General features: G+C 47.1%; 3 protein-coding genes across 7 annotated transcripts in view; 1 reads left to right on the top strand and 2 right to left on the bottom strand.

The window, feature by feature from the left end:
- acsl3a (acyl-CoA synthetase long chain family member 3a) overlaps positions 1–7,068 on the bottom strand; it is a 25,189-nt gene extending 18,121 nt beyond the window's left edge. The window contains exons 1-2 of one of the 3 annotated variants that reach the window (XM_034547887.1): positions 7,004–7,068; positions 5,058–5,260 (exon numbers count right to left, since the gene is read on the bottom strand). The gene's annotated coding sequence lies outside the window, so the exon portion shown is untranslated. Of the gene's footprint in view, positions 1–4,095; positions 4,224–5,057; positions 5,261–7,003 lie in introns of those variants that run through there. The other 2 variants (XM_034547885.1, XM_034547886.1) reach the window with 2 other exon arrangements.
- Positions 6,152–15,875, top strand: farsb (phenylalanyl-tRNA synthetase subunit beta). Of its 3 annotated transcripts, XM_034547888.1 has the most exons (18): positions 6,152–6,284; positions 6,688–6,743; positions 7,062–7,216; positions 7,737–7,809; positions 7,945–8,060; positions 8,129–8,279; positions 8,375–8,483; positions 8,777–8,847; positions 8,929–8,990; positions 9,227–9,278; positions 9,530–9,591; positions 10,657–10,864; positions 10,957–11,037; positions 11,359–11,451; positions 11,940–12,057; positions 12,264–12,416; positions 15,000–15,147; positions 15,397–15,875. In XM_034547888.1, exons 1-18 carry the CDS (start codon positions 6,227–6,229, stop codon positions 15,767–15,769), a joined length of 2,139 nt encoding a protein of 712 aa, XP_034403779.1. In that variant the 5' UTR covers positions 6,152–6,226; the 3' UTR covers positions 15,770–15,875. The 3 variants fall into 3 exon arrangements, with proteins under 3 accessions (XP_034403779.1, XP_034403780.1, XP_034403781.1); XM_034547889.1 differs by lacking the exon at positions 15,397–15,875 and having other exon boundaries at positions 15,000–15,254; XM_034547890.1 differs by lacking the exons at positions 6,152–6,284; positions 6,688–6,743; positions 7,062–7,216; positions 7,737–7,809; positions 7,945–8,060 and having other exon boundaries at positions 8,177–8,292.
- Positions 15,876–16,479: 604 nt separating this feature from the next.
- sgpp2 (sphingosine-1-phosphate phosphatase 2) lies at positions 16,480–23,326 on the bottom strand. The gene is made up of 5 exons (XM_034548644.1): positions 23,130–23,326; positions 21,951–22,112; positions 18,620–18,799; positions 17,536–17,625; positions 16,480–17,025 (listed from the first exon to the last, which is right to left on the bottom strand). Exons 1-5 carry the CDS (start codon positions 23,316–23,318, stop codon positions 16,480–16,482), a joined length of 1,167 nt encoding a protein of 388 aa, XP_034404535.1. The 5' UTR covers positions 23,319–23,326.
- Positions 23,327–24,171: the final 845 nt, after the last annotated feature.

Here is a 24,171-nt window from a genome sequence, read left to right as displayed (position 1 = left end):
AATCTTAATACTAATTACAATAAAAATCATGATGAATAATGATATTAATGCTAATAATATTACAATAAACATAATCATGAATAATGATATTAAAGCTAATAATAATTTCAATAGAAATAATAATGATATTAATGCAAATAATAATTAAAATAATAATGAATAATGATATTAATGCTAATAATATTACAATAAAAATAATAATGAATAATGATATTAAAGCTAATAATAATTTCAATAGAAATAATAATGATATTAATGCAAATAATAATGAATAATGATATTAATGCTAATAATAATAAAAATAATAATGAATAATGATATTAATGCTAATAATAACAATAAAAATAATAATGATATAATGCGAATAACAACCACTATAATTTTTTAAATAATAAATACTAATAATAGTAATGCGACTACTATTATTAGTATATTAATAATAATACGTTATTATTATAATAATTTTTATTATAAAAACAAAAACAATAATTATAATATTAATGCATTTTATTTGTATTGTGTTAAAAAAACGGTAACATTTAAAATTTAAATAAGCAGGATGTGGAGAGCTGTTTTGAGTGAGTGAGAACCGGTGTAAGAAATAACCGTAACGCTGAGTGACATTTTCTCCCCAAAAGCGCGGCCTCCTGTCAAAATGGTGTGAGAACACACACACACACACACACACACACACACACACACACACACACACTCACACTCACACACACTGAAGGCAGGTCTATATAGCAGCAGTAATAATAATACATTATTCATATGCGGCTCATCGTGCTCCCCTGAAGCACCGCTTCCTTCCCCTCACTAAAGGTGCACCTCCTCTCAAGTGTCCCTTTGAGACTCATAAATAAATCAAAGGGTTATTCTGGTATTTCTTTTCCTCCCAGCGGGGGCTCTCCTAGACGACCATCTGTTCCCTGTGGGACGTGGACTCTGCGGCGCTGTTGTTCTGCTCGGTGTCTCGTTTCCCCCCCCACACACACACACACACACACACACACACACACACACACACCGAAGGGCACCGAGATGCGTCGCCGTCTTTAGAATATCTGGTTTTGTTTTTGCAGAAAGTCAATGAGACGGAAAGAGAGGCCCGAGAGAACCGGTCTGAGCAACCGGGACGAACCAATAGCATCAACAGGACTTCTTCTTCTGCTTCTTCTGAGTGTGAGGTCTAAAGCATGGACTTCTATACAACCAGAGGAGTCGCCCCCTGGTGGTCAGCAGAGAGAATGCAGCTTTAACACATGAAGCATAGACTTCTATACAACCAGAGGAGTCGCCCCCTGGTGGTCAGCAGAGAGAATGCAGCTTTAACACATGAAGCATAGACTTCTATACAACCAGAGGAGTCGCCCCCTGGTGGTCAGGAGTGAGAATGCAGCTTTAACACATGAAGCATAGACTTCTATACAACCATAGGAGTCGCCCCCTGGTGGTCAGGAGAGAATGCAGCTTTAACACATGAAGCATGGACTTCTATACAACCAGAGGAGTCGCCCCCTGGTGGTCAGCAGAGAGAATGCAGCTTTAACACATGAAGCATAGACTTCTATACAACCAGAGGAGTCGCCCCCTGGTGGTCAGGAGAGAGAATGCAGCTTTAACACATGAAGCATAGACTTCTATACAACCATAGGAGTCACCCCCTGGTGGTCAGGAGAGAGAATGCAGGTTTTAAGACACTTCCGCGTTGGCTTCACTCAACACAAGCGGAGGTTGACGCCTGCATGCTGCAGAGCGGGGGTCCATTGCACTAAGTGTGCTCGGCCGGCCCGGCTGTGTCAACAAAGGGAGGAGAAGCTCTGATACCAACACACTCGGAGGGAGACGTCGCTCCACTGTATTTTAGATGATGCTAGTTGTATTCCCACTATCCAAACCAACGGCTCAATGACTCGGTTTCTCGTGTTAGTGGTGCAGACTGAATCTGGAGTGCTTTGCTGGTCAAAATCAAAAGCTTTGTAGGTTTGAAATATTGTTTTAATACGAGTCAAACTCCAGAAAGATGCTGTCGGGGTGTTAATATTTCAACAGATTAGGGTTATTTTTCTTGGCCAGCGTTGAAAGTCACGATTGCATTTTGGTTGATTGCAAGTACAACGACGATAAAGCTTGAATTAAAACCTTGCCATCGTAATAACGTTGATCCCCAACAATAACGTGTCAGACATTTGCAACGTGCGATGTCAAGCCGGAAGATTATGAACGCGGTTTTAACCTTCGAGAACACTCACACCCTGAGAAGCTGCCAGTGAACGTTGGTTAATCCTCTGCTAATCGATCCGCTAATCGTTGTTCAGCGCCGCGTGTGAGGGGTACCAGGCGCCACGCGGCGGATTACGCAGACAGATACAATCACGTGCGAGTCTGAATGAAGATTAAGAGATGCACCTGCATATCCCACGCGCATGGGCAGAGCGACAACCACAAACACCTGCGTGATGTCTCGACTTTGCGGCCGCAGGATTAAAAAACGTTGCGCCACATACAGCTCGACTCTAATCTCTTTTACCTTTTATTATGGCTTTGCGCAATAATAAGCAGGCGCTTTGCAGGATGGATTAATTGGGTAATAGTGTGACATTGTGTGTGTTGGTGGTGGGGTGAGCTGGCATGTGTGTGTGTGTGTGTGTGTGTGTGTGTGTCTCGTGTGAATGGGCTCTTTTGTGCGCCGACGTCATCGTATCTTTCGGCTGCACTTGCAGCGTCGCAAGACAAGTTCAACATGGCCATTGTGGTGCAACGAGTGTGGCGACGCACGACTCGAGTGTGCGCGTGTGTGTGTGTGTGCGTGCGTGTGTGTGAGAAAGAGGTGTTTGTGCGTGGGCGTGTGGAGGTGCGGTACAGCTTTGCACACATAATGCAGGCTAATCGAGAGGTCACCAAAGGGCAACTAGTTCTGGAGTGAGAGTGTTTGGATTATGTGGCTCAGACTGCAGCTTTTCTATGAGTAAACATAAACTATGTGGCAGACATGACAACACATTCCTTTCTACACTGTTATACAACAGCTACATTTAAAAAATACATTAATAAAGTATTAAAAAGTTTCTCTTTTCGAGTGTTAGAACATTCATAATGCTGCACGTCTGAGGGGTGTGTCTGTGTTTGTGTACGTGTGTGTGTGTGTGTGTCTGTGTTTGTGTACGTGTGTGTGTGTGTGTGTGTGTGTGTGTGTGTGTGTGTGTGTGTGTTTTCTAATCGCATCGGACCATTCCGTGCAAGACAATAGCGCCTCTGTCCGTGTCGTTCACCGTGCGTTCTCGACCGGACCCGCATCTTTTCGGTATAACCGTGCGCATGCGGGCCGCTGGTCGGCTCACTCTCCGCATGCGCATGCGCGCACAGACGTGTGATCGGAGGAGGGAAAGCGCATGCAGGTCGAGGTCGTTAACGTGAGTGCACGAAGTCCTGACACATTTTTAAGTTCTGGCCTTTTTTGATTAAAAAAAATAAATAAAATGTCCTATTTTGTCTGCATTTCATAATTATAATTGCATAAATATGTCTACCAAAAGATGCAAATATATAATTATATAACAAGTATAATAAGGAACTGAAATACTCAACACAAATTATGAATCACTCCTAAATAAAGTGATAACAATAGAAACATATGGTGGATTTAGATGTCGTTATAATGGTCAACAATGAGCCGCAGATGTTCTTCAGGCTGCAGCATCCAAATACACTTCCGGTTTAGAATTTCAAAACAAAAGTTTCTTCTTCTTTTTTTTTTTTTAAACAGTGCTGTTAATGATTAATTTCATCTTCCTTTATGTGGCAAAAACGATGTGTAGGCGTTGGCTGTATACGAGGTTTTAGTAGAATTAAATAATAAACAAAAACATACGCTGCATATCATGTCTAAAGAAGGCGATTTAATTAAGTACAACAGCAAAATAAATGCCTTTTTAAATGACAAATTAGTAGCAGACAGGAAGTGTAATGTTCTATATTAATTTTAAATTAATTTTTATAATAAAGGTCTTTATTTCAAGATGCTGCAGCAGCATCCCGCACATCTGGAAATTAAAAGAACTTCACATAAACGGCTCCTATAAAGAAACTCACCGCGGCCGTCGGTCAGTTCATCCGGGCGGCGTCAGCGGAGAGAGAGAGAGAGAGAGAGAGAGAGAGAGAGAGAGAGAGAGAGACGACTCCCAACATCCACCGGCTCTCATCCAAACCAGCCCGGAAGTGACACGCGCGTCGTGCTGCACGGCCGTCGGGTTGGGAGGGAGGGGAGCGGTGATTGGACGAGTCGAGGTGGCGCGTGCTAGGGGCCGAGCCAAGATTTGGATAGGGAGGGCTCGGGGTGATGCATACATGGGGGGGGGGGGGGGGGGGGGGGGGGGGGGGGCAGTCGCACGCGCACACAGACTACACACCTAATAATTGATGTTGAAGCTGCACGTGTGATTATGCTCCTCTTCAGCATTTACAGCTAATGTGAAAGTCAATAGAAATATTATTATTATTATAATATATATATATATTTTTTAAATGGCTCCCATCCTGGACTGGCTCCATATTAACTTCCTTATTTTTTTCTTCTTCTTCTTTTTCTTGAGTCATGGTTACACAGCGGTGTGACACATGGTCTACATTTAAACCGGTATAAAGAGGGAGGGGCTGCCGGTTCATCGTGACCCTTTTCAAAATACACCGCCACCACTGCCCCGGTGGAACTGCCCCAGAACTATACACACAATGTCCCCACTGAGAATCTCCTTTGACCCAGATGGTGTAATAATCCATAAAAAGCCACCACCCAGCCCAAAGCACACACACACATGCACACACACATGCACACACACATGCAGGCCTCCTCCACATGTATGTTTATTTAGGGCCGCGGGTGGAGCCCTCGGCATACAATGCTGATGATAACGGTGACCTGATGCAGTTTTTCTTATCTTTATTGTCACGCATTATGGAAAATATATTTTTTGTATTTTGGTATACTTTTTTTTTTCATGCGGACTGCTCTATTATATTATAAATCTAAGTAAATATATGGAGCCGTGACTCACTTGTGCAGGGTCATGCGGATGGCAGTGTGTGATGGAATGAAAAGCGCTGAAATGAGGCTTTTGAGACCGCTGTCTGCACGTTGTCGTCAGCGTTGTCGTGACGATCCTTCATGCACCACTCCATCATCTGATCCACTGGTTCTTTGCTGGCTTCCTCTCCTAAAATCCTTGAACACCTGGTCTCCAGGCAGCTTTAAGACGTGCTGGATAAGATCAATATGTTTTTGATTTCCATCCTGGCCTTATTAACCATGACATTTTCTCTCCTCCGCCTCACGAGTATTCAGGTCATTGCCAGTAAAAGTATCCATTGTGCAGTAAAATGTCTCTTACATGATGTTTCTGCATTAATATTCAACCTGCATTAAAGTCTATTTGGCATTTTACTGCTGTTTATGTTTTTTTTAACTCGTTGGACAGTTTAATTTACAGCAATGCGTCATAAAGATCATAATGTTTTTGTATACCATTTTTCTGCCTTGTGATGATGCTGATCCAAGAGGGCTTAAAGTTTAAAAAAAGTTTTTTTTACAAAGTTTAAAGAAGTAGGAACATTTTCTGAACCCATAAGGAACATTTTCATCCTTCCGTTCATCACAAACCAGGTAAAATGTATAATATCTCCCTCTATTTACAACTTTTCTCAAACAAACAATTACACTGTTCACCATAAAACATTCCTTACAGTTCGGGACAGTTTCGGGGAACAATTTAACGGAAATGCATAATTTGGTCTTTATTATTTATTTATTATGTATTATTATTATTTATTATTATTTTTAAAGAAAAATATATTATTTATCCTATTTTAGTTCACATTAAAGTGATCAATATTAATTATGAAAACATATATATTTAGATAACAATGCCACAACAAATAAATAAAGGTTAAATTAGTTAAATTCAATAACATTTCTGCCTTCAGAACTCCTTTATACAGCTGTGTAGCCTACTTCTCTCAATAAATCAGGGGAAATAAGTCAGGGAAGACAAAGGGACCTCATTTTGGATGTAATTAATTACAATAGTCACAAATGTAAAAGTTGTACATCCACAAATTATTTTATTTCTAGTTTAACTGCATTTTCGCTCAGGCACCGCCCCGGACAGCTTCAGCCGGCTGGTTGGGGGTCCTTCACGCGCTGCGCCGAGGAGGATTAGCAGCCAACATGCCGACCGTCGGAGTGAAAAGGGATCTTCTCTTCAAAGCTTTGGGCAGAACATACAGTGAGTCGTGTTTACAACACGTTAAAGTAGTGAACGACGCGTCTGCCCGAGTTTTAAAGACGTCAACGCGTCTCTAAAAGAGCCGGAAATGGTCAGAATAATGCCCGGAAGTCACGAGCCGGTTAGCAAAGCTTGCGCGAGCGGCTGGGTTTTAACCGAGTTAAAAGTTACCTGGCTTTAATTAAACCATGAATGAGACCGGCTTTGTTTCTGTAAGAGCATTATAACCGAATGCGACTCATTTATAACACATCCTTGCTTATTAATTGTGGAATTGAGAACGTGGTCTTCGTTAGCCGTCTGACGTCAACGTGATTGCATCATTCTCCCTGTCATTTAATGTAGAAAGCAGTTTGTTGTTGTTGTTGTTGTTGTTGTACTACGTGTTTGTTTCTTCTTTTAGCCGACGAGGAGTTTGACGAGCTGTGCTTTGAATTTGGGCTCGAGCTGGATGAAATTGTGAGTAAACTACGTAAAAAAGCATATATATATATATATATTATATCTTTCTTTTATTATTATTATTATTATTATTATTATTATTATAGTGTGTTTTTATTATTAACTGTGGCAAAAAAACTAATGGCAAATAAAAACCTTGAACCAAACCACAGCGTGTCATATGAGCAAAAGCACCACATAAATAGATAATTAAAATTGAATTCAACTACACACACACACACACACACACACACACACACACACACACACACACACACCTGTGTGAGGAACGGTCTGCTTGATCCATAACAAGTAACCAGTGAACTCTGATTCCAGACCTCGGAGAAGGAGATAATCAGCCGAGAGCAGGGGGGCTCCAAGGCGTCGGGGGCGTCTGACGTCATCCTGTACAAGATCGACGTCCCGGCGAACCGCTACGACCTGCTGTGTCTGGAGGGGCTGGTCCGTGGACTGCAGGTCTTCAAGAACAAGTGAGTGTGTCACCCCCCCACCCCCCCCCAACCCCACCTCGAATGTGCTTGAATGTGGTGGCCTGAAAACCTAAAGCGAAGGATGATCGCTAAGTGCGTACACCGGTTGACCAGATTCAATTCAAGACTTTCCTAAATTTAAAAAAAGGATGGGATAAGTTCACGACCGATGGGTTTTAAAACATCCTTGTGGTTGACTGTGTGTTTTGAGTTTGTGTGAAACGTGCTTAAAGTTACCGTGAGGAACTTTTAACTGGTTGTGAAGCAGTCTCGATTTAATACCGATGCCTATTAGTGGCTTTTGGGAAGGGAGACAACGGGAGAACCAGAACCAGGACTGTACGTAGCAGACTGTCAGACCCTGCTGGACTCTGGTGCTCAGAAACACTACCGCTTAAATCCACAGGGGGCGCCAGAAACGACACAAAAATGAAAGTCCCTTCCAGTAACTGTGATCCCAGGCTGCTGCTGCATTATGGGTGAACTGCATGCATACTTAGAGATGGTGTTTGCGTTGCAGGTTGGAGGCACCTCGCTACAGACGCGTCGCCCCGGTCAGCGGGGAGCCTCAGAAGCTGATTATTACCAAAGAGGTGGGTGGAGGCATTCTCAATAATGAACGGCGAGCGAGCGGCTTGTGGCATGAGGCGCTCAGTAGTTGTGTGAATCGTATGAATGCGCGTCTCTCCACGGCAATAACGAAGTTAATTCTGAATTTGTATGTGCAGACGGCGGCGGTGCGACCCCACGCCGTGGCGGCGGTGTTGAGGAACATCACCTTCACACAGGAGCGCTACGACAGCTTCATCGAGCTGCAGGATAAACTCCACCAGAACGTCTGCAGGTCAGATTAGTACAGCAGCATGGTTTTTGGGGGTTTTTGGTCATTTTTAATCGTTGTTTACCACGCAGGAAGAGGAGCCTGGTGGCCATCGGGACTCACGACCTGGACACCGTCTCCGGTCCTTTCACGTACACGGCCAAACCCCCGGGAGACATCCGCTTCAAACCCCTCAACCAGACCAAGGAGTACACCGCCGCCCAGCTCATGAGCCTCTACAAGGTGAAGGCCGCCGGTGAGAAGAGACGTTTTAGTTTTTTTGTCTGTCGGGATGCGCCGCCGCTAACCCGCCGTCTCTTTCTTTGTGACCCTCGCAGACGGACAGCCACCTGAAGCATTTCCTTCACATCATTGAGGACAAGCCCGCGTACCCCGTCATCTACGACAGCAACGGCGTTGTGCTGTCCATGCCTCCCATCATCAACGGTGAGGACTGCCTCTGGTCTGCGTGTGTCGGGCTCCATGTCTGGTTTTACCAGTCGATTGCGAGCTTGGAGACACCAGACGGACAGTTACCGGAGCTCTGATTTACCAGCTGGCACAACTACAGAGTTTTAGACCTTTTTTTTTAAACCCAAAGGATAAATAAATCAAAGGAAGTATCAATTTAAAAGCACAAGCTAGCGTTAAGATAATAAAAGTAGAATTCCAAGATGATAAAATGCCTCGTGATGTACGATTCAACGTTATAAAATATAATTTCTTTCTTGTTTTCCCAGGCGACCACTCAAAGATCTCGTTAAATACGAAGAACGTCTTTGTCGAGTGCACGGCCACCGACCTGACCAAGGTACCCCGGTAGAAGTCCCGATGGTGCGCCCGTTCGGTCGTGACCTCTGACTTTAACTTCTTCTTCTCTCGTTCCCTCCAGGCGAAGATCGTGCTGGACATGATGGTGACCATGTTCAGCGAGTATTGCTCGCAGCCGTTCACGTAAGCCACGCGTCGGGCTCCACGGCATTTGTTTGTGCAATATTTATTTTTGCTTTTTCGTCCTCCAAAAAATTACGAAACGATTCATCCTTCAGGTTTTGTGTCCTATGTACAAGATACGAGTTTATTCTCTTCATATTGAGGGATGGAAATGTACCCAAATATACCATAAAAGACGGGAGTATAGGAGTGTTACAGTGAGGCTGATCTTTTCTTTCCGTTTCGTGCTCTTTCAGGGTTGAGGAGGCGGAGGTGGTGTACCCAGACGGCAAGACCTGCAAATACCCAGTAACGTATTTACTACCATCCTCTTGTTCTGTGTCTTTTCTTGTTGTAGCTTTTAATTTAACACAATCGGACCAACGTTGGAAAACAAAGTGCAGTGAGGCTTTTAGAGTAGCTCGCGGCAGCTCCGAAAAAAAGAGAGAGAGAGAGAGAGAGAGAGATAGAGAGACGTAAGGCTGTGATTATTCTGAATTATTATAAAAAGTGTGTTTCGCCTTCCGCCGTCTCCTAATTCTCTGGGTTCGTACTTTTAGGAGCTGGCTTACAGGAAGGAGAAGTTGTCCAGCGGGTTCATCAACCGGAAAGTTGGCATCAAGTGAGTCGTTGTGGACACTCCTCCGTGTGATACACAAGTAAAAGATACACGCAAAGTGACTGTGGGTCAGTGGTCAGCAGGTCCGTCTTTCAATCAGGGGGGTTGCTGGTTCAATGCCCGCCCTAGTCGATGTGTCCTTGAGCAAGACACTTAACCCTGCAGTGCTCCCTGTAGCTGTGTTTGGATAAAAGCGTCAGCTAAATGACATGTAATGTAATGTGGGTAAACGTTAAGGAAGACTTAACTCCGTCAGCTGTGACGAAGCTTATAATGTTCAGAACGGACCATAAGAAACACACTTAAAAAGCTTTTAGCGGCCGCATTATGGGATGGAAAAACACGGACGCGGTTCACGACCTCGATGGGATGTGGTTGAGGGAGGATGTGACGCTGACCTGGAGAAGGACTCCGAGGCAGCTGGCCCACCATTACTGAACTTTAGCCTAACTCTCCATAAAGTGGCAATACGACAATATAAATGAAATATGCATAAAGAGTGAGAGAGCTTTACAGTTAAGTCACTTAAGAACAGACCTGAGGTCTGAGGCCCATTGTTCACCTGCTTTTAAAGCTGCGATGTCTTTTTTTATTTGCTTTTATTTTTAATGTTAATGATTTTACTGTTTCGTGTTTCACCATGTAAAGTGCCTTCAACTACTTTTAAAGCACTACACAAAATAAATGTATAATTATTATATGATCATCGCGGTAAAATTAGGCAGATTCGCCAGCAGAGAATACAAGTAAGGTTTGAAGTTTAATACTTAATAATAATAATAATACTTACGTTTTTATAAAAGAGGTTGGAGCAATTATTGCACATCAACTTAAACCTTCTGTGCAGACAACAATTTACATCCGGAGAAAGTTTGTTTACCTTTTTTCTTTAGAATAATAAGAGGAATTAATAGAATAACTCCATAAAATATTAGTCGAGAAATCATTTAACTATATTTAATTCCATCGTTTTAACAAAGTCAACGTTTCCATCTAAAGGCAGAATTTTTTTTAATTTTTTTTTAACGACCTGCGTGTCATTCGCTTATTTATTTTTCTCCCGACCAGCGAGCCGACGGAGAAGATCGCCCAGCTGCTCACCAAGATGTGCCTCCGCTCCGAGGTCACGGGGGTCGGCGACGAGATCCAAGTGGAGATCCCGCCCACGCGCTCCGACGTCATCCACGCCTGCGACATCATGGAGGACGCCGCCATGGCCTACGGGTTCAACAACATCCCGTACACCACGCCGGGCACCTACACCGTCGCCAACCAGGTGTGTGTGTGTGTGTGTGTGTGTGTGTGTGTGTAGGTGTGTAGGTGTGTGTGTGTGTTCTTATATATATTTTCTCTGCTTTTTTTCCGCAGTTCCCACTGAATAAACTGACAGAGCTGCTGAGACAAGACCTGGCAGCTGCCGGCTTCACGGAGGCCCTCACCTTCGCCCTAGTAAGGAGACACAAGGACACACATGTTTTTGAGGGGGAAGGAATAACAAGTCTTTATCCTTCTTTTTTTAATTTTTTTATATAAATGAAAAAAAGCTGAATTCATAAGCAGAAGAACTCACCCTCCTGTTTTTTTTTGTTTTTTTTTTGCTGCTGCAGACTTATTGTGTCTGTTAGCAGTCGTTTCTGCTGCATAATGGGCATCGCTGAGCTCCATAACTTTGAGTGTGTGACTGTTACAGTCCTGTAAGTTAAATGCTAAACATTTGGCATCCCATATTCAGTCTGGACCCCCCCCCCCCCGCCCTCTCTCCTCCTGTAGTGTTCTAAAGAAGATATCTCCGACAAGCTTGGAAAGAAGATTTCAGAGACCAGAGCGGTTCATATCGCAAACCCCAAGACAGCGGAGTTCCAGGTAAAGAAGAATATATAAATATATATATCAATAATACTCTGCAATGCCCTTAATGTGTTGCATGTGAAGCTAGTTTGCTACTACTGCTGACCAGTAGGAAAATAGATGCATTTATACATTTTTAGAGCCATCTCCAAGCTCACTTTATCCACTAATTGATTTAAAGAAAACAAAATAAACAACGGATTCTTTGCTGCCGTTGCCGACAGGTTTGCTTTTGTTTGTTTGGTGTTCGTGTTACCAATACTTTGGTAACGTTCTATCAAATGTTTATTATATAAAAAAGTCATCAAAACACTGCAGGGTGTTTTTATAAATGAGGAAAAGCATTAATTAAAAAAAAAAAGAGAGACGATCATGCAGGAAAACGAACCGTCTGGTGTTTGTTGTTGTTTTATTTCTCCAGAAGGGGGCGCTCTTGCCCTCTCTGAAAATACTGTCAGTCTCCGGCTTCACCCCCCCCCCCCCCCCCCGCGTGTCGCCACCAGGTGGCGCGCACCACCTTGCTGCCCGGCCTGCTGAAGACCATCGCGGCCAACCGGAAGATGCCCCTCCCCCTCAAGCTGTTTGAGATATCCGACGTGGTCCTGAAGGACGAGACCAAAGGTGGGCGGCTCCTTTTAGTCTTGTATCGCACACCCTTTAAAGTTAAATAACTAAGTACATAACATTCTACGCTTGTGAGAAATCCAAACAAGTCTAATTATAACCATTTATAGTTTAAGAGATCATCACAGATGCCAAATCTTGGGCGTGATTGACACTCACAAGCAGATGTATTTAAATAAAAACCTTGCCGTCTCCTCGTCCAGACGTCGGGGCGAGGAACAGCCGGCGTTTCTGCGCCGCCTACTACAACAAGAGCCCCGGCTTCGAGGTGATCCACGGCCTGCTGGACCGCACCATGCAGCTGCTGGCCGTGAAGGCGGCCCGCGGGGACGGGTACCACATCCAGGCCTCGGACGGTGAGAAGCGTGTGTGCGTGTGTGTGTGTGTGTGTGTGTGTGTGTAACATTTTAATATAGCAATCGTCGTCGGGGGACATTTCAAGTTTTCGTCTTCTTTTTTTTTTTTTTTTTAATACAATTATTAGTCAGAATAAAGATGATTTTAGCTATTGAATTAAAATAGTATCATCAACTATTTACTTTAAGTTGTCTATAGTGGTTATTTGCATTAAAAAAAAACACACTTTTCAGTTATATTTTTACACATTTAAACTGGACGTCTTGGTTTCCAAACTGGCCGCGACGCTTGTGGACCGACCGTCACTTTAAATGTTCAAACCGTCTCTTCTTCACCTCCGAACTGCAGTTCTCTCTATTTTCCATCACACGCGTCTCGTCTTCCACCTCCAACCCAACAAATCAGGAAAACTCGATGACGTACAGTGAAAAGTTGTCACAGCCTGGTTCATGCCGTCTAAAATGAGCTTCTTTGGCTCCCAGAGAGACTTTCGTGAGTCAGTCCTCCCTCTCTCCTTACTTCCTCTCCCCTTACTTCCTCTCCCCTTACTTCCTCTCTCTCCATCCTCTCTCCCCTTGAGGACACTCCAAGGTCACAGGACGTCTACTGTGTTGTCCCGTTCAGACTGCAAATCAATGGGCTCAAGTATCAGAGCGGTGGGTGGGAGGGGGGGGGGATAAGGAGTGAGATGAGACCGGAGAAGGGGGGGGGGGGCAGTAGAGCAACGGGGTATGAGAGCGTGTAAAGTCTGCAGTGTGGGAGCGTCCGTCTGACGGGAGTGCGCTAATGCAGTGCGGTCACACACTTTATATATCACTCCACTCTTTCCACGCCGTATGCCCCCATTAGCTGTCGGCGTGTCCTTAACCCCATTACAAGGTCGTGACCTCCCGGTCTAAGAGCTCACCTGACGCAGACTCGCACACCCTCAGGGTGCACCACGGCCGGCACGGGGAGAGTGAGGCGCTGAGGGAGTACATGTCAGCTGAGTTACCTCCACTCAGCGAGAAGGAGGGGGGGGGGGGGGGGGGAGGAGGGGGAGGGGAGGGGAGGTGGGGGGGGGGGCGAGTCAGGGGGATCCGAAGTGGAGCAAGAAGCCACTTAAGAGGCAGACGCCCTTGTTTCACTTAACAACTGTGTCCAATGCAAAAGTCTCGGCCCGCTCTCTCGCTCTCCGTCAGGAACGAGGTCGTCATGGTCACGTGATTTTTATTCTTTCTTCTTCACTAATTGACCCCCAAAGTCTTTTCTTTTTTCTTTTTTTTTGAAGGTCGAAACGCAGCGTTGGCAAAAAGTTGATGTGTGGTTCTGGCGTATTTACACATGCGGTAGTCGGTTCTCTCTCCACACTATTAATCGTCACGCATACGGCGTAGTGCCGCCAGAGCCACAAATGCGTATCAATCCGCAGCTGAAAATAGGCCCTCTAGAAAAAGTCTAGTTTTGAGTAACGACGGCCCAAAAAAAAAAAAAAAATATGAAAACAAGAGCGGCAATCATCTTTTTTTCATAACTGATGGTTGGAAATTCTCTCCCAGTTTTTTTTTTTTTTTAAAAGACATGAAAGATAATAAAAAAATGCCTCAAAACTGCAAACGAGGTCCTAAAAATTCTCGTGAAATCTTCGGTCCGGTTGTTGACTCCGATTCGGTTTCTATCGGTGATCCGATCCGATCGTCGGCCTCCTGACGTCCGCTGAACGTTGAGTTAAAGGACCTCTATTGACTGACTGGTTATTTAAGACGTACCGGAGCTATTTATACACGTCGTTGCCATGGCACCCGGCTCACGGCACCGATGGCCGACGTGAGAACCGACGCGGGCACATTCAGCCCATTTGATTTAACACACACACACACACACACACACACACACACACACACACACACACACACACACACACACACACAACACCCATGTGATTTGTAAGCCTCCATCCATTGTGAAGTGCAGTGGGCTGTGGAACCCATTAGCGAGGCAGCGTGGGAAGGAGCAGTGCATCATGGGAGAATTCCACGTCTGTGTGTGTGTGTGTGTGTGTGCGGTGGGGGGGGGGGGGGGGGTTGTCTTGGCAACCACCTCCTTATCTTGTGAAATTTGTTTTTTTGTTTTGATTTGTCATTGGGTTTCTTTTTTTTAAACAAAAGGATCGTCTTGCATTCAACGAGCGCTGTTTTGGGTTTGAACAAAAAAAAGAAGAAAGTATTCCATCTGGACCGGAGTGACCTTCACTCTCGACAACCTACACACACACACACACACACACATACCGGACCTCCGGATTTAATTAGTGGATGAACACATCAAGCAAAAAAAGATAAAGGAGCCGCCCACAAGGTTTAACAATCGACTCCTGATCTCAAAAAAGTGATCCAAGAAGCACCCGGAGAGTAACACGCCGGTCAAAGGTGATGATTGTGTTTTAAAAAGGGGGCGGCGGTCTGTTTGAGTAAAATAAGAAGCAGTCCAGGTGCCAAATCTGTATGTGTGTGTGTGTGTGGCCATGTTCCTCTGCAGCTCCCCTCTAGCAGTCTAAATTATCTTTTAAGTTATTCTTTTATTCTTTCTTCATCCCTTCTCAGATTCCACCTTTTTTCCCGGTCGCTGCGCCGAGATCTTCTTCCGCGGGAAGAGCGTCGGGCGCCTCGGGGTCCTCCACCCGGACGTCCTCGGCCGCTTCGAGCTCGCCATGCCCTGCTCGGCCCTGGAGATGGACGTCGAGCCCTTCCTGTGATTTGCGCCTTCTTAATTAAACCTAAACATCTGCTCAGCAGAAAGCGTGCATGAAAAGACGGTTTCCATCATTGTGTTTTCATGACGAGGCGAGAAAGGAGAATTAAAAAAAATAAATAAATAACCAGAGCGATTGTGTTTGTGATGTCATCTCCCGTGTGGGCGTGTCCGTGGTGCATGTGGCGGTGGGAGTTGGTTTTAACGCCGCTCCGTGACTCATCGACCTTGTTGCCTCGGTTCTTCCAGTGGCCGCACTGCAGAAACCGCCCTCGCGCACGAAGTCGCCGCCGCCGCCGCCGTGCACAGGCCGCCGCCCGCCCGCCCGGCTTCCACGCGGACCGTTTTCGGGGACGTGAGCGCGCCGGCCGGCCTGAGGGCGCTCGACGACTTCCTGGCGGACAAAAGCTACGTGGAGGGCTTCGAGGCGACCCAGGCGGACGCGGCGGTGTTCGACGCCCTGCCCGCCGCTCCGGGCCCCGCCCTCCGCCACCTCGCGCGCTGGTACAACCACATCGAGTCCTTCCGGAGGGAGAGGGGCGGCCTCCCGGCGGCGAAGGGTCGCTTCGTCCTCGACGCCTTCGAGGAGCACGTGGACGTGGACGCCTTCAACAAGATCTGAACCGGTACCGGCCGTTGAAACTTGAAGCTCCGCCCCCCCCTCGTTTGTTTATGCTACGTAAAAACACTCAAAAAATAACATCAAATAAAGCCGCTCTAACTTTTGACTTCCAGTCTGTTTTCTTTTTGGGGTCGTTTGTGTTTTTATTAAATAACAACGTGCACGTCGACCTCAAAGAGGAATTCTCGTGCCCAGTGTCCTCCCCAGTGTCCTCCCCAGTGTCCTCCCCAGAGTCCTCCCAAGTGTCCCCAGTGTACTCCCAGTGTCCTCCCAAGTGTCCTCCCAGTGTCCTCCCCAGTGTCCACCCAGTGTACTCCCAGTGTCCCCCCAGTGTCCTCCCCAGTGTCCTCCCCAGTGTCCTCCCAGTGTCCTCCCCAGTGTCCTCCCAGTGTCCTCCACAGTGTCCCCCCAATGTCCTCCCAGTGTCCTCCCAGTGTCCTCCCCAATGTCCCCCCAATGTCCTCCCCAGTGCCCCCCCAGTCGCCATCGCCGCGCTGCTCCTGAACGTACGACAAGCTGGTCCCCGTGGTGAAGGACGGGGGGGGGAACTGGTTGAACTGGTTTTGAGCACGTCTGCCTCCCATTGGATAAAACGGGGAACGTGCATCATGCGGTAAAATGTGTTGCAGCCGTTATTCAAAACAGTCGTCCAGTCATTTGAACTTTTATTTGCTTTCAGTACAGTTGCATGTTAAAAACATTTCAATAGTTCATAGTATCCCCAGCAGGACGAAGACCCGGTTGACTAAAATGGAGTTGACGAGCCCGACCGCCGTGTAGGTCACGAACTTGTACGGCACCTCGATCTCCCGGCGCCTCCGGGCGTCGCCGTCGCTCCTCGGCACGCCGTACCACGAGTACAGCGCGCGCAGGCTCAGCGTCTTCGCGGCCTGCCTGGTTCCCAGCAACGCCGCGCCCCCCACGAGGAAGCGGGCGGCGCCCAGCGCCAGGGCGCCCGCCGTCATCGCGGGGAAGGGCACGGGCAGCCGGCCCCGGGGCTCGAAGGTCTGCCCCAGCTGCTGGTTCACCCAGTAGCCCACCGAGGACCCGGCCCCGGCCCCCAGGATGGTGGTGGTGTCCCCCCGCGTGGTGCTGTAGCGGGCCGCCGCCGGGTACGTGTAGCTGAGGAGGAGGGGCAGCGAGAGGGCGGCGACGGGGGACACGCGGCTGGTGAGCTGCAGGCGGTCGAAGGCCTCCCAGTACGGGTAGGTGAGGAGCAGGATGGCGGCGGAGATCAGGGCGCCGCAGACCACGTCCTGGAAGCAGAACGGGGAGACCCTGTTTACCTGGAAGGCTGAAGGCCAACGTTGGAAACGCTTTCATCAATAAGTGTGTGTGTGTGAATTTTAGTGCAAGGCCATTTCCTCCTTCCAGAAATGTCCTATTATTTAGGGAAAAAAAATATATATATATATATATATATTTATATATAAATATTTATATAAATATATAAATTTTTATATATAAATATTTATATTTATATATATATATATATATATTTATATTTATATATATATATTTATATTTATATATATATATATATATATATATATATATATATATATATATATAATCTTCATGAATTGGTATTTTCAGCCCGGATAAAACGTCAAATGGGAGGCGTCTTGGATCAAAGCTTTAACCAGACGCACTGATGAATTATGAATCCTGCGTTGAGTGTGAATGTTTTATGGTGTGCATATATATATATATAAGTGTGTGTGTGTGTGTGTGTGTGTGTGGGGGGGGGGGGGGCACTAGCTCACCAGAACTGAGTGCATGCCCGTGTAGAGGCGGCTCAGACACACCAGAGACGACAGCGTCAGTGCGATCAGCAGACCCACCTCGAACTGGAACTGGGACACACACACACACACACACACACACACTTATAATTTAGTAATTAATTGATCCAATCGTCCATCCTCCCTTTACCTACAGCAACAGGTTTTGTCCCCCCCCCCCCCCCTTTTCTTCCCCTCCCCATTTCAATAACAGTGAGAAGAGGCCTTGTGTATTCATCCACCTCCCCTCCTGTGCCCCCTCCCTCCCCTTCTCTCTCTTTTTTCTTCCTGTGTCTGTCCCTGTCTTCTGCAGCTGGAAGTCCATTCACTGGTAGTTCATGAAGAGAGGGTTTTATTTTTCTTCTTCTTTTTTTTTTTCTGTGTGTGTTGAATGGCCACAAAGGACGCCGGGGACAGGAGGGAGGTCACTCTGTGATTGACTGTCGGCGACCTCCGACCTCCTCTGGAGAACGGGGGCCGGCTGCCCCGAGGCCTCGCGGCCGCCATTCAGGGGCCTCGGCGGGGCCACAACGGGCTCGCTGCTCGTCTACAGCTGTGCGGGGCGCTCTTTCTTTTCTTTTTTTTTTTTAGGGGAACTCTGCAGGAATCTCAGGCCCACAGTCGAGTGCTCTACTGTACATGGGGGTGGGTTGTCTTGGGGGGGGGGGGCAATGACCCACGGCAGTGCGGGGAAAAAAAGAAGGGGAATAGTTCAAATCAAGGCCGTAAACTAGGATTCTTCATTAAGACGGTAGAGGATTGAGCCACTGAGGGTTTTATTGACTTTGCAATAGAGTGGGAGACATAAAGGGGGGGGGGGGGGGGGGGGAGTCAGGAGGGAGGGGGGGAGGAGACGTGGACTGACAGTCATTGACTCGGTCGAGTCCATCAGCAGACCAAACGGAGGCCCGGGTGTGGCTGATGATGACTGATGGTGACTGCTGGCCCCGCCCCTCCCTGCCCCATTGTCCAACGGCTCGGTCGTAGGCTCTGTGACGGACAGCCGGGGGAGGGTGGGGGAGGGAGTGCCCCCCCCCCCCCACGTTGAATTAAAATCAACCCTCACCTGTATCCTGGACGGAGCGCTCAGTAACACCGTGAAGGAGATGGCGGTGGCGGCCATGGCGTGCGTGGAGGGCAGCCCGTACTCGGCGTCGACGCGCGTCTCCAGCTTGACCACAGGGGGCGATAGAGGGCGCGGCAGCTTCAGCACGTCCTTCATCACCTGGCCGACGTACATCACCAGCTGTGAAGGGACAGAGAGGACAGGCTTTTATTATATTTAGGTGGCTTTTTTTTATTTTTTCATTATTTTTACGTTGCGTTAATGTTAGTGTCCTTTTTAAATATGCCCTGAATTTATAGAAAATTCCTCTTTTAAATTAGTTTTATCTGAATTCACACATGAATACTTTAAAATACTGTAAGCCATACTTTGGTGTTTTAAATATGGCTTTACTTAACATTTTATTAAACTTGTTTTTTCATTTAAAAAAAAAAAAGTGAATACTTGTTTTATTTCTTTAAGCAGATAAAACCGAAAATGTAGAAGGTATTTATTGACTTATATATATATATATATATTAATGTTCCATACCTGACGTGAATAACTGCATCGTTCCAGCTAAAAGGCAGAACGGACCGTAAGAGCTGCAGTGTGCAGAAAGGAGGATAAAATAACAAAATCCTGATAAGGCTATATGCTCTAAAACTTACCACACAGCCCCCATAAATAAGTAATCACCAACCCCCTCCCCCCCCCCCCTCCTCTGGTTTAAAGTGCAGATACTGCAGTCACACAGAAACTAAATATATTGGAAGAAACGGAGAACTGAAGATGGGCCGTTTTTTTTTTTTTTGCTGACGCGGCGTCTTCGGCTGGCGGGGGTCAGACAGAACGACACACTCGCTGAACGGTGTGTGTGTGTGTGTGTGTGTGTGTGTGTGTGTGTGTGTGTGTGTGTGTGTGCCCCTATTCTCTTTCACCCTCGGAGGGGTCGGGCCGGCTGCAGGTTTATTTAAAGCTCCGCCTTGTATATTTAATGAACGAGCTGTCTCGGCAGAGGAGGCACTAATGTGTGTGTTTAAGGGAGAGAACGGAGAGGTGGTTATTACCGTCTCCGCTGACGCTGTAGTCAGGAAGTGCTGGTTACCATGGCGAAGGAGATGTAGAAGGAGGAGGAAGAAGAAGAAGAAGTGCAGCCACTTGTGGATGGATACGAACGGAGAGGATGGAGCACACGGGAGGGGAGGGGGGGGGAATATGTGAAGGCCAGAAGTATATGCAGCCCTATTGGAGGCAGTGATCTGTCATTCACCTAGCCCCGCCCCTAAAGCATTAGCTTTATGGCCTGTTTGACTCTAAATGTTCATAATTTACTAAATGAACATCACGCTGTATTGAAGAAGACTTGAAACTAGAGAATGAGACCAAAAACTAATGTTTACAATGTTTACTGAGGGAATAAATAATTTATCGTAGACTTCTACACAATCAAGACTCCGGAGGAGTCGCCCCCTGCTGGTCAGGAGAGAGGAAGCAAGTTTTAAGACGCTTCCTCCTTGGTTTTACTCTTTATGGGCCAACACGCACTAAATTTATTTATTTAACCCTATTTAACTCTAGTAGTGAGCTTTAGAAGCTACGAGCACACCTTTTGGGCTTCTGGAATCAGTTTCCCTATAGGAGCTCCACACGTGGGAGATGTAACGTCCTTGAAGAAGTGTGCAACATAAACATGAATAAGAGAGAGAGATCGAGATTAAACCTCCCAACTCAATCACTGTGAAGTTTATTATTACAAATATTTAGCATCTCGCACACGTGCACCCGGACCGACGCGCCGGCGCCGCGGAGAGCGGACAATAAACAAGAGGGCGGACAATGGCGGCCTCGTTTGGGCGCGTCTGACCCCCCGTGCACCCGCGCAACAAGCCGCGCTGTGTGCCTCCACACAATGAATATGACTCCCGGTTCAAGTGCTCGCATGATATGATACCCCCCCCCCCCCTCAACCCCCCCACCACACCCCATCAACACAAACATTACATTCAACTGGCTCATGAGCCAGAGTCTCATTGGTGTCTTTGTACAAGTCACATCAAACGGACTGACCCAGGGACAGTCTGGTCCCATAAAGGGAGTTAAAGACAGGTCAACACACACACACACACACACACACACACACACACACTTAAGTGTGGGTTTCCTCGTGAATAAGTGTATTGATCGAGGATGCCAGTGCAGCTTTGGACTTTGATCTGTCAACGTGTGTGTGTGTGTGTGTGTGTGTGTGTGTGTGTGTTAAAGGCGCCGTGTTTGTTTTGTGCCGCGGCGACACGATTGATGGCCGATGTGTGGTTGATGCTGTGGAGGTGCGTAACGTTACCGTGGCGACCGGTTGGCGAGCGTTAACAAGGCCCGGAGATCTCCTCCTGGGTTGGGTTTTAAACTTCTTACTGCCTATTGACTTACAATCCTCCCGTTCTCCTGCACGGCTTTTGTACAGTTGTTGGCCTTCACTTCTCCAGTAATTATTGTAAACATGAGTTTATGTTCATTTAGTCATTATTTGGTCCCATTTATAGTAAAACAGACGATGAATTGGGGGGGGGGGGGATGCTTTAGGGCGGGGCTACCTGGGGATTGACAGGTCCCTCTAGCAAAGTGTTCTCCTCACAACTTTAACCCTTTCATAGTGCAACATGCTGGTCGCCTGAAACAGGTCTCATTGTGTGATGAACTTCTGATGGCCAACACTAAAAACTAAAACATGGTGGGGGGGGGGGGGGCACACAAGAGTGAAGCTGGTAATGTCTAACTAGTGTGTGTGTGTCAGTGTGTGTGTGTCAAAAAGGAGTTCAAACGGGGGCCTGGTGAAGCCAGGATGCCAGAAGAATAGTGACTCTTCCCCTGGTGGGGGGGGGGGGGGTGGGGGGTTCAGACACAGGGCACCCACCTAGCGCTCGAGGCGGGGGCCCAAAGGGCACCACAACACACCACAACACACTGCCCATCATCATGTGTGTGTGTGTGTGTGTCTCTCTGGCGTCAAACGCTCTGGAACACACGTTTGACGGGTTTTCAGTGAACATAAAAATATAATGTAAAGTTTTTTTTTTTTTTTTTAAAAAGGAAAAGTCTTTTTCAATGTGTGGGGGTCAAGGGCCCCCAGTCGGGCTGGCCCCGGTGGCCCTGTATGGCCCCCACAGGCCTGGGGGGTGAACATGGGTGGTGTCAGAGACAGGTCACTGGAAGAGGGGAGCAGGGAGGGGGGGGGGGGGGTAAAATGAGGTTGAAAGGTGAAGAGAGGGAGATGAAGAGCAGAGAGAGAAGAGTGGTGGCATTGTGGACCCCCCCCCCCCCCCCCCCCCCCGCCCCCCCAGCTGTGACTTACAGTCCACATGTTGACGAGCCGGCGGCACAGGAACGGGTCCAGGCTCCAGTGGATGCAAGGCAGGCAGGTGATGTAGAAGACCTCGTGCCCGAGGCCGGCCGACAGCAGGAAGAGGAAGTGCAGAGGCCAGTTCCTCACCTCGTACCGAGGTCGGCCGCATGCCTGCAGGAGGGTAGACGCGGATTAGAGCCGAATGGGACGGGGCCCGGATGTTTTAATCTCATTTTCGGAGGGAGACAAATCCTAACTTTGGGGATTTCTCCAAATTAGGATCTCCTGAAACTTTGTTGGGATAATTGGAAAGAGAGAACCTCCAGAAAAAAAGGGGCGGGGTTTCCATCACACGAGAAATATTAGTGCCGCCCTTTTTATTATTTATTTTTTCTTGTGCATGATGGCAAGAGAGCCAGCCGTTGCCACGACGACGGGAAGAGCCGCTTGGATGCTTAAAGCCGGCTCCTGGATTACCTCCAACAGCCCCACCCATATATCACCTGTGAGTCTGCACACGTCACCTTTTTAATTCACATTTTCAGAATCTAATGAATTTCTCTTTTCAAATTATTAAAGTATTTAGCACGCACATAAATAGCACGCTCTGATTAGCACACACTTCCACAACGGGACAGACATCGATGCAGCGGAAGCCGAAGGACCTTTGGCCTCTAGTTCCAACCATGTGCTGTGTCCTAAATGTCCCACAATGCAATGCAGTGGCTGCTCCCTTGCTTAACAACAGCCCCCAACTCGTGAACCAAAGACCTTCTGATATGCAACCCGAGATAAGCCCGATGACATCATCGGCGTGACATCATCAGGGTGGACATAAAAGACATCACACACCTGTTTTAAGAGTGTAATAAAACAACTCCTCTATCCATCAATTCATATTTGTTTACACCATTAAGATATGCTTTGACTATTTGCACCTTCGTGAATATACAACAATGTCCCAGAGGACCAGCAGCCCGTGTTAGTGGAACGTGCTCTTCCCACGCGGGCCAAACGAGAAAAGCCCGTTTGGTTTGCATACAGCTCAAACAGGGCGCGTGAACCTGTTGGCACGTGCAGCTCTTACAACACATCTGGATCTGTTCCTGAGAGGAAGCTCACGCGTTGAGGGAATTAAAGTCACGTGTTACGGTTCAAACGCGCTTATCGGGCGGGTCTCCGACTCACTGTGCGCTCCTGGTCTTCAGAGGGGTCCTTCTCATCCCGGGGATCGGGTCTTCCTTCCTCCGGAGGTCCACCACGCGGTTCGGGGCCGCCGCGATCGGGACGCGCGGCTTCGACGAGGACGAGTCCGCATCGCCTCTGGAACCGGGCCACGAGCTCCGAGTCCTGGAGGTAAGACAGGCGCCGCAGCATGTCCGGTGGAGGAGGGGGGGTGGAGAGGTGCTGTCTGGGCCCGGGGGGCGGGGCTTCACAGCGTCTTACAGGTGCGGATGTTCCACGTGGTGCAGGTGTGCGGGGCGGGGCTACGGTGGGGAGGCTGAACAGGTTGCACGTTGGTCCTTTAAGATGGTTCAGCCGTTATTACACAGCATAAATAAACCGAGTTATTGCTCTATAAGATACACAAGACCCTAGATAATAAGTTATGTGTAAGATATAGGACTATAAAGGAAGAGGGGAAACCAGAGGGTCCCAAACCAGGATGATTTGACTGTTTATCATCAGATATTCCATTAAAAATATTGAATATGATCAGTTATAATATATAATATCATATGTAACTGACCAAATGGGGCCAAAGAAGAGAGTTGAGAGTGCAACAGGTGAGTCTGTGTATTCACCTTTTGCAGTACATGCCTGTAACGTCATTAAAAGATGATTCTCCATCGTCATCATCAGCGTCACCACCGTCACCGTCACCATGGTAATGAGGCTTAACTTTTGGCCAATTGGGTTGAAGAGAAGACGTTTCGCTGGCCATGCCAGCAGGTACAGGGGGGCCTATCGCTGAAGGCTAAAAGGGGACTGAACAACAGGAAGTGCATCTACGGTAATAACCCGTAAACAACACGTCTGACCTCTGACCTGCTGGACAAATGTTAAATCAGGACGGAAGTGTTCATGCTTTTGGTCTCATTGTTGTCAATATGGACACAACGTTCACTGAGAACGTATTAGATTAGAGAACGAGGCAATAACATTAGTATTTTCTATATTTTTTACATTCGGCCCATAACGAGATGCCTGGAGCCACTAATGATTCTTC

Source organism: Cyclopterus lumpus, chromosome 13, assembly GCF_009769545.1.
Source record: "Cyclopterus lumpus isolate fCycLum1 chromosome 13, fCycLum1.pri, whole genome shotgun sequence".
Lineage (NCBI taxonomy): Eukaryota > Metazoa > Chordata > Actinopteri > Perciformes > Cyclopteridae > Cyclopterus > Cyclopterus lumpus.
Note: the sequence above shows the minus strand (reverse complement) of the source record. Positions and strands in the feature narration are given on the sequence as shown.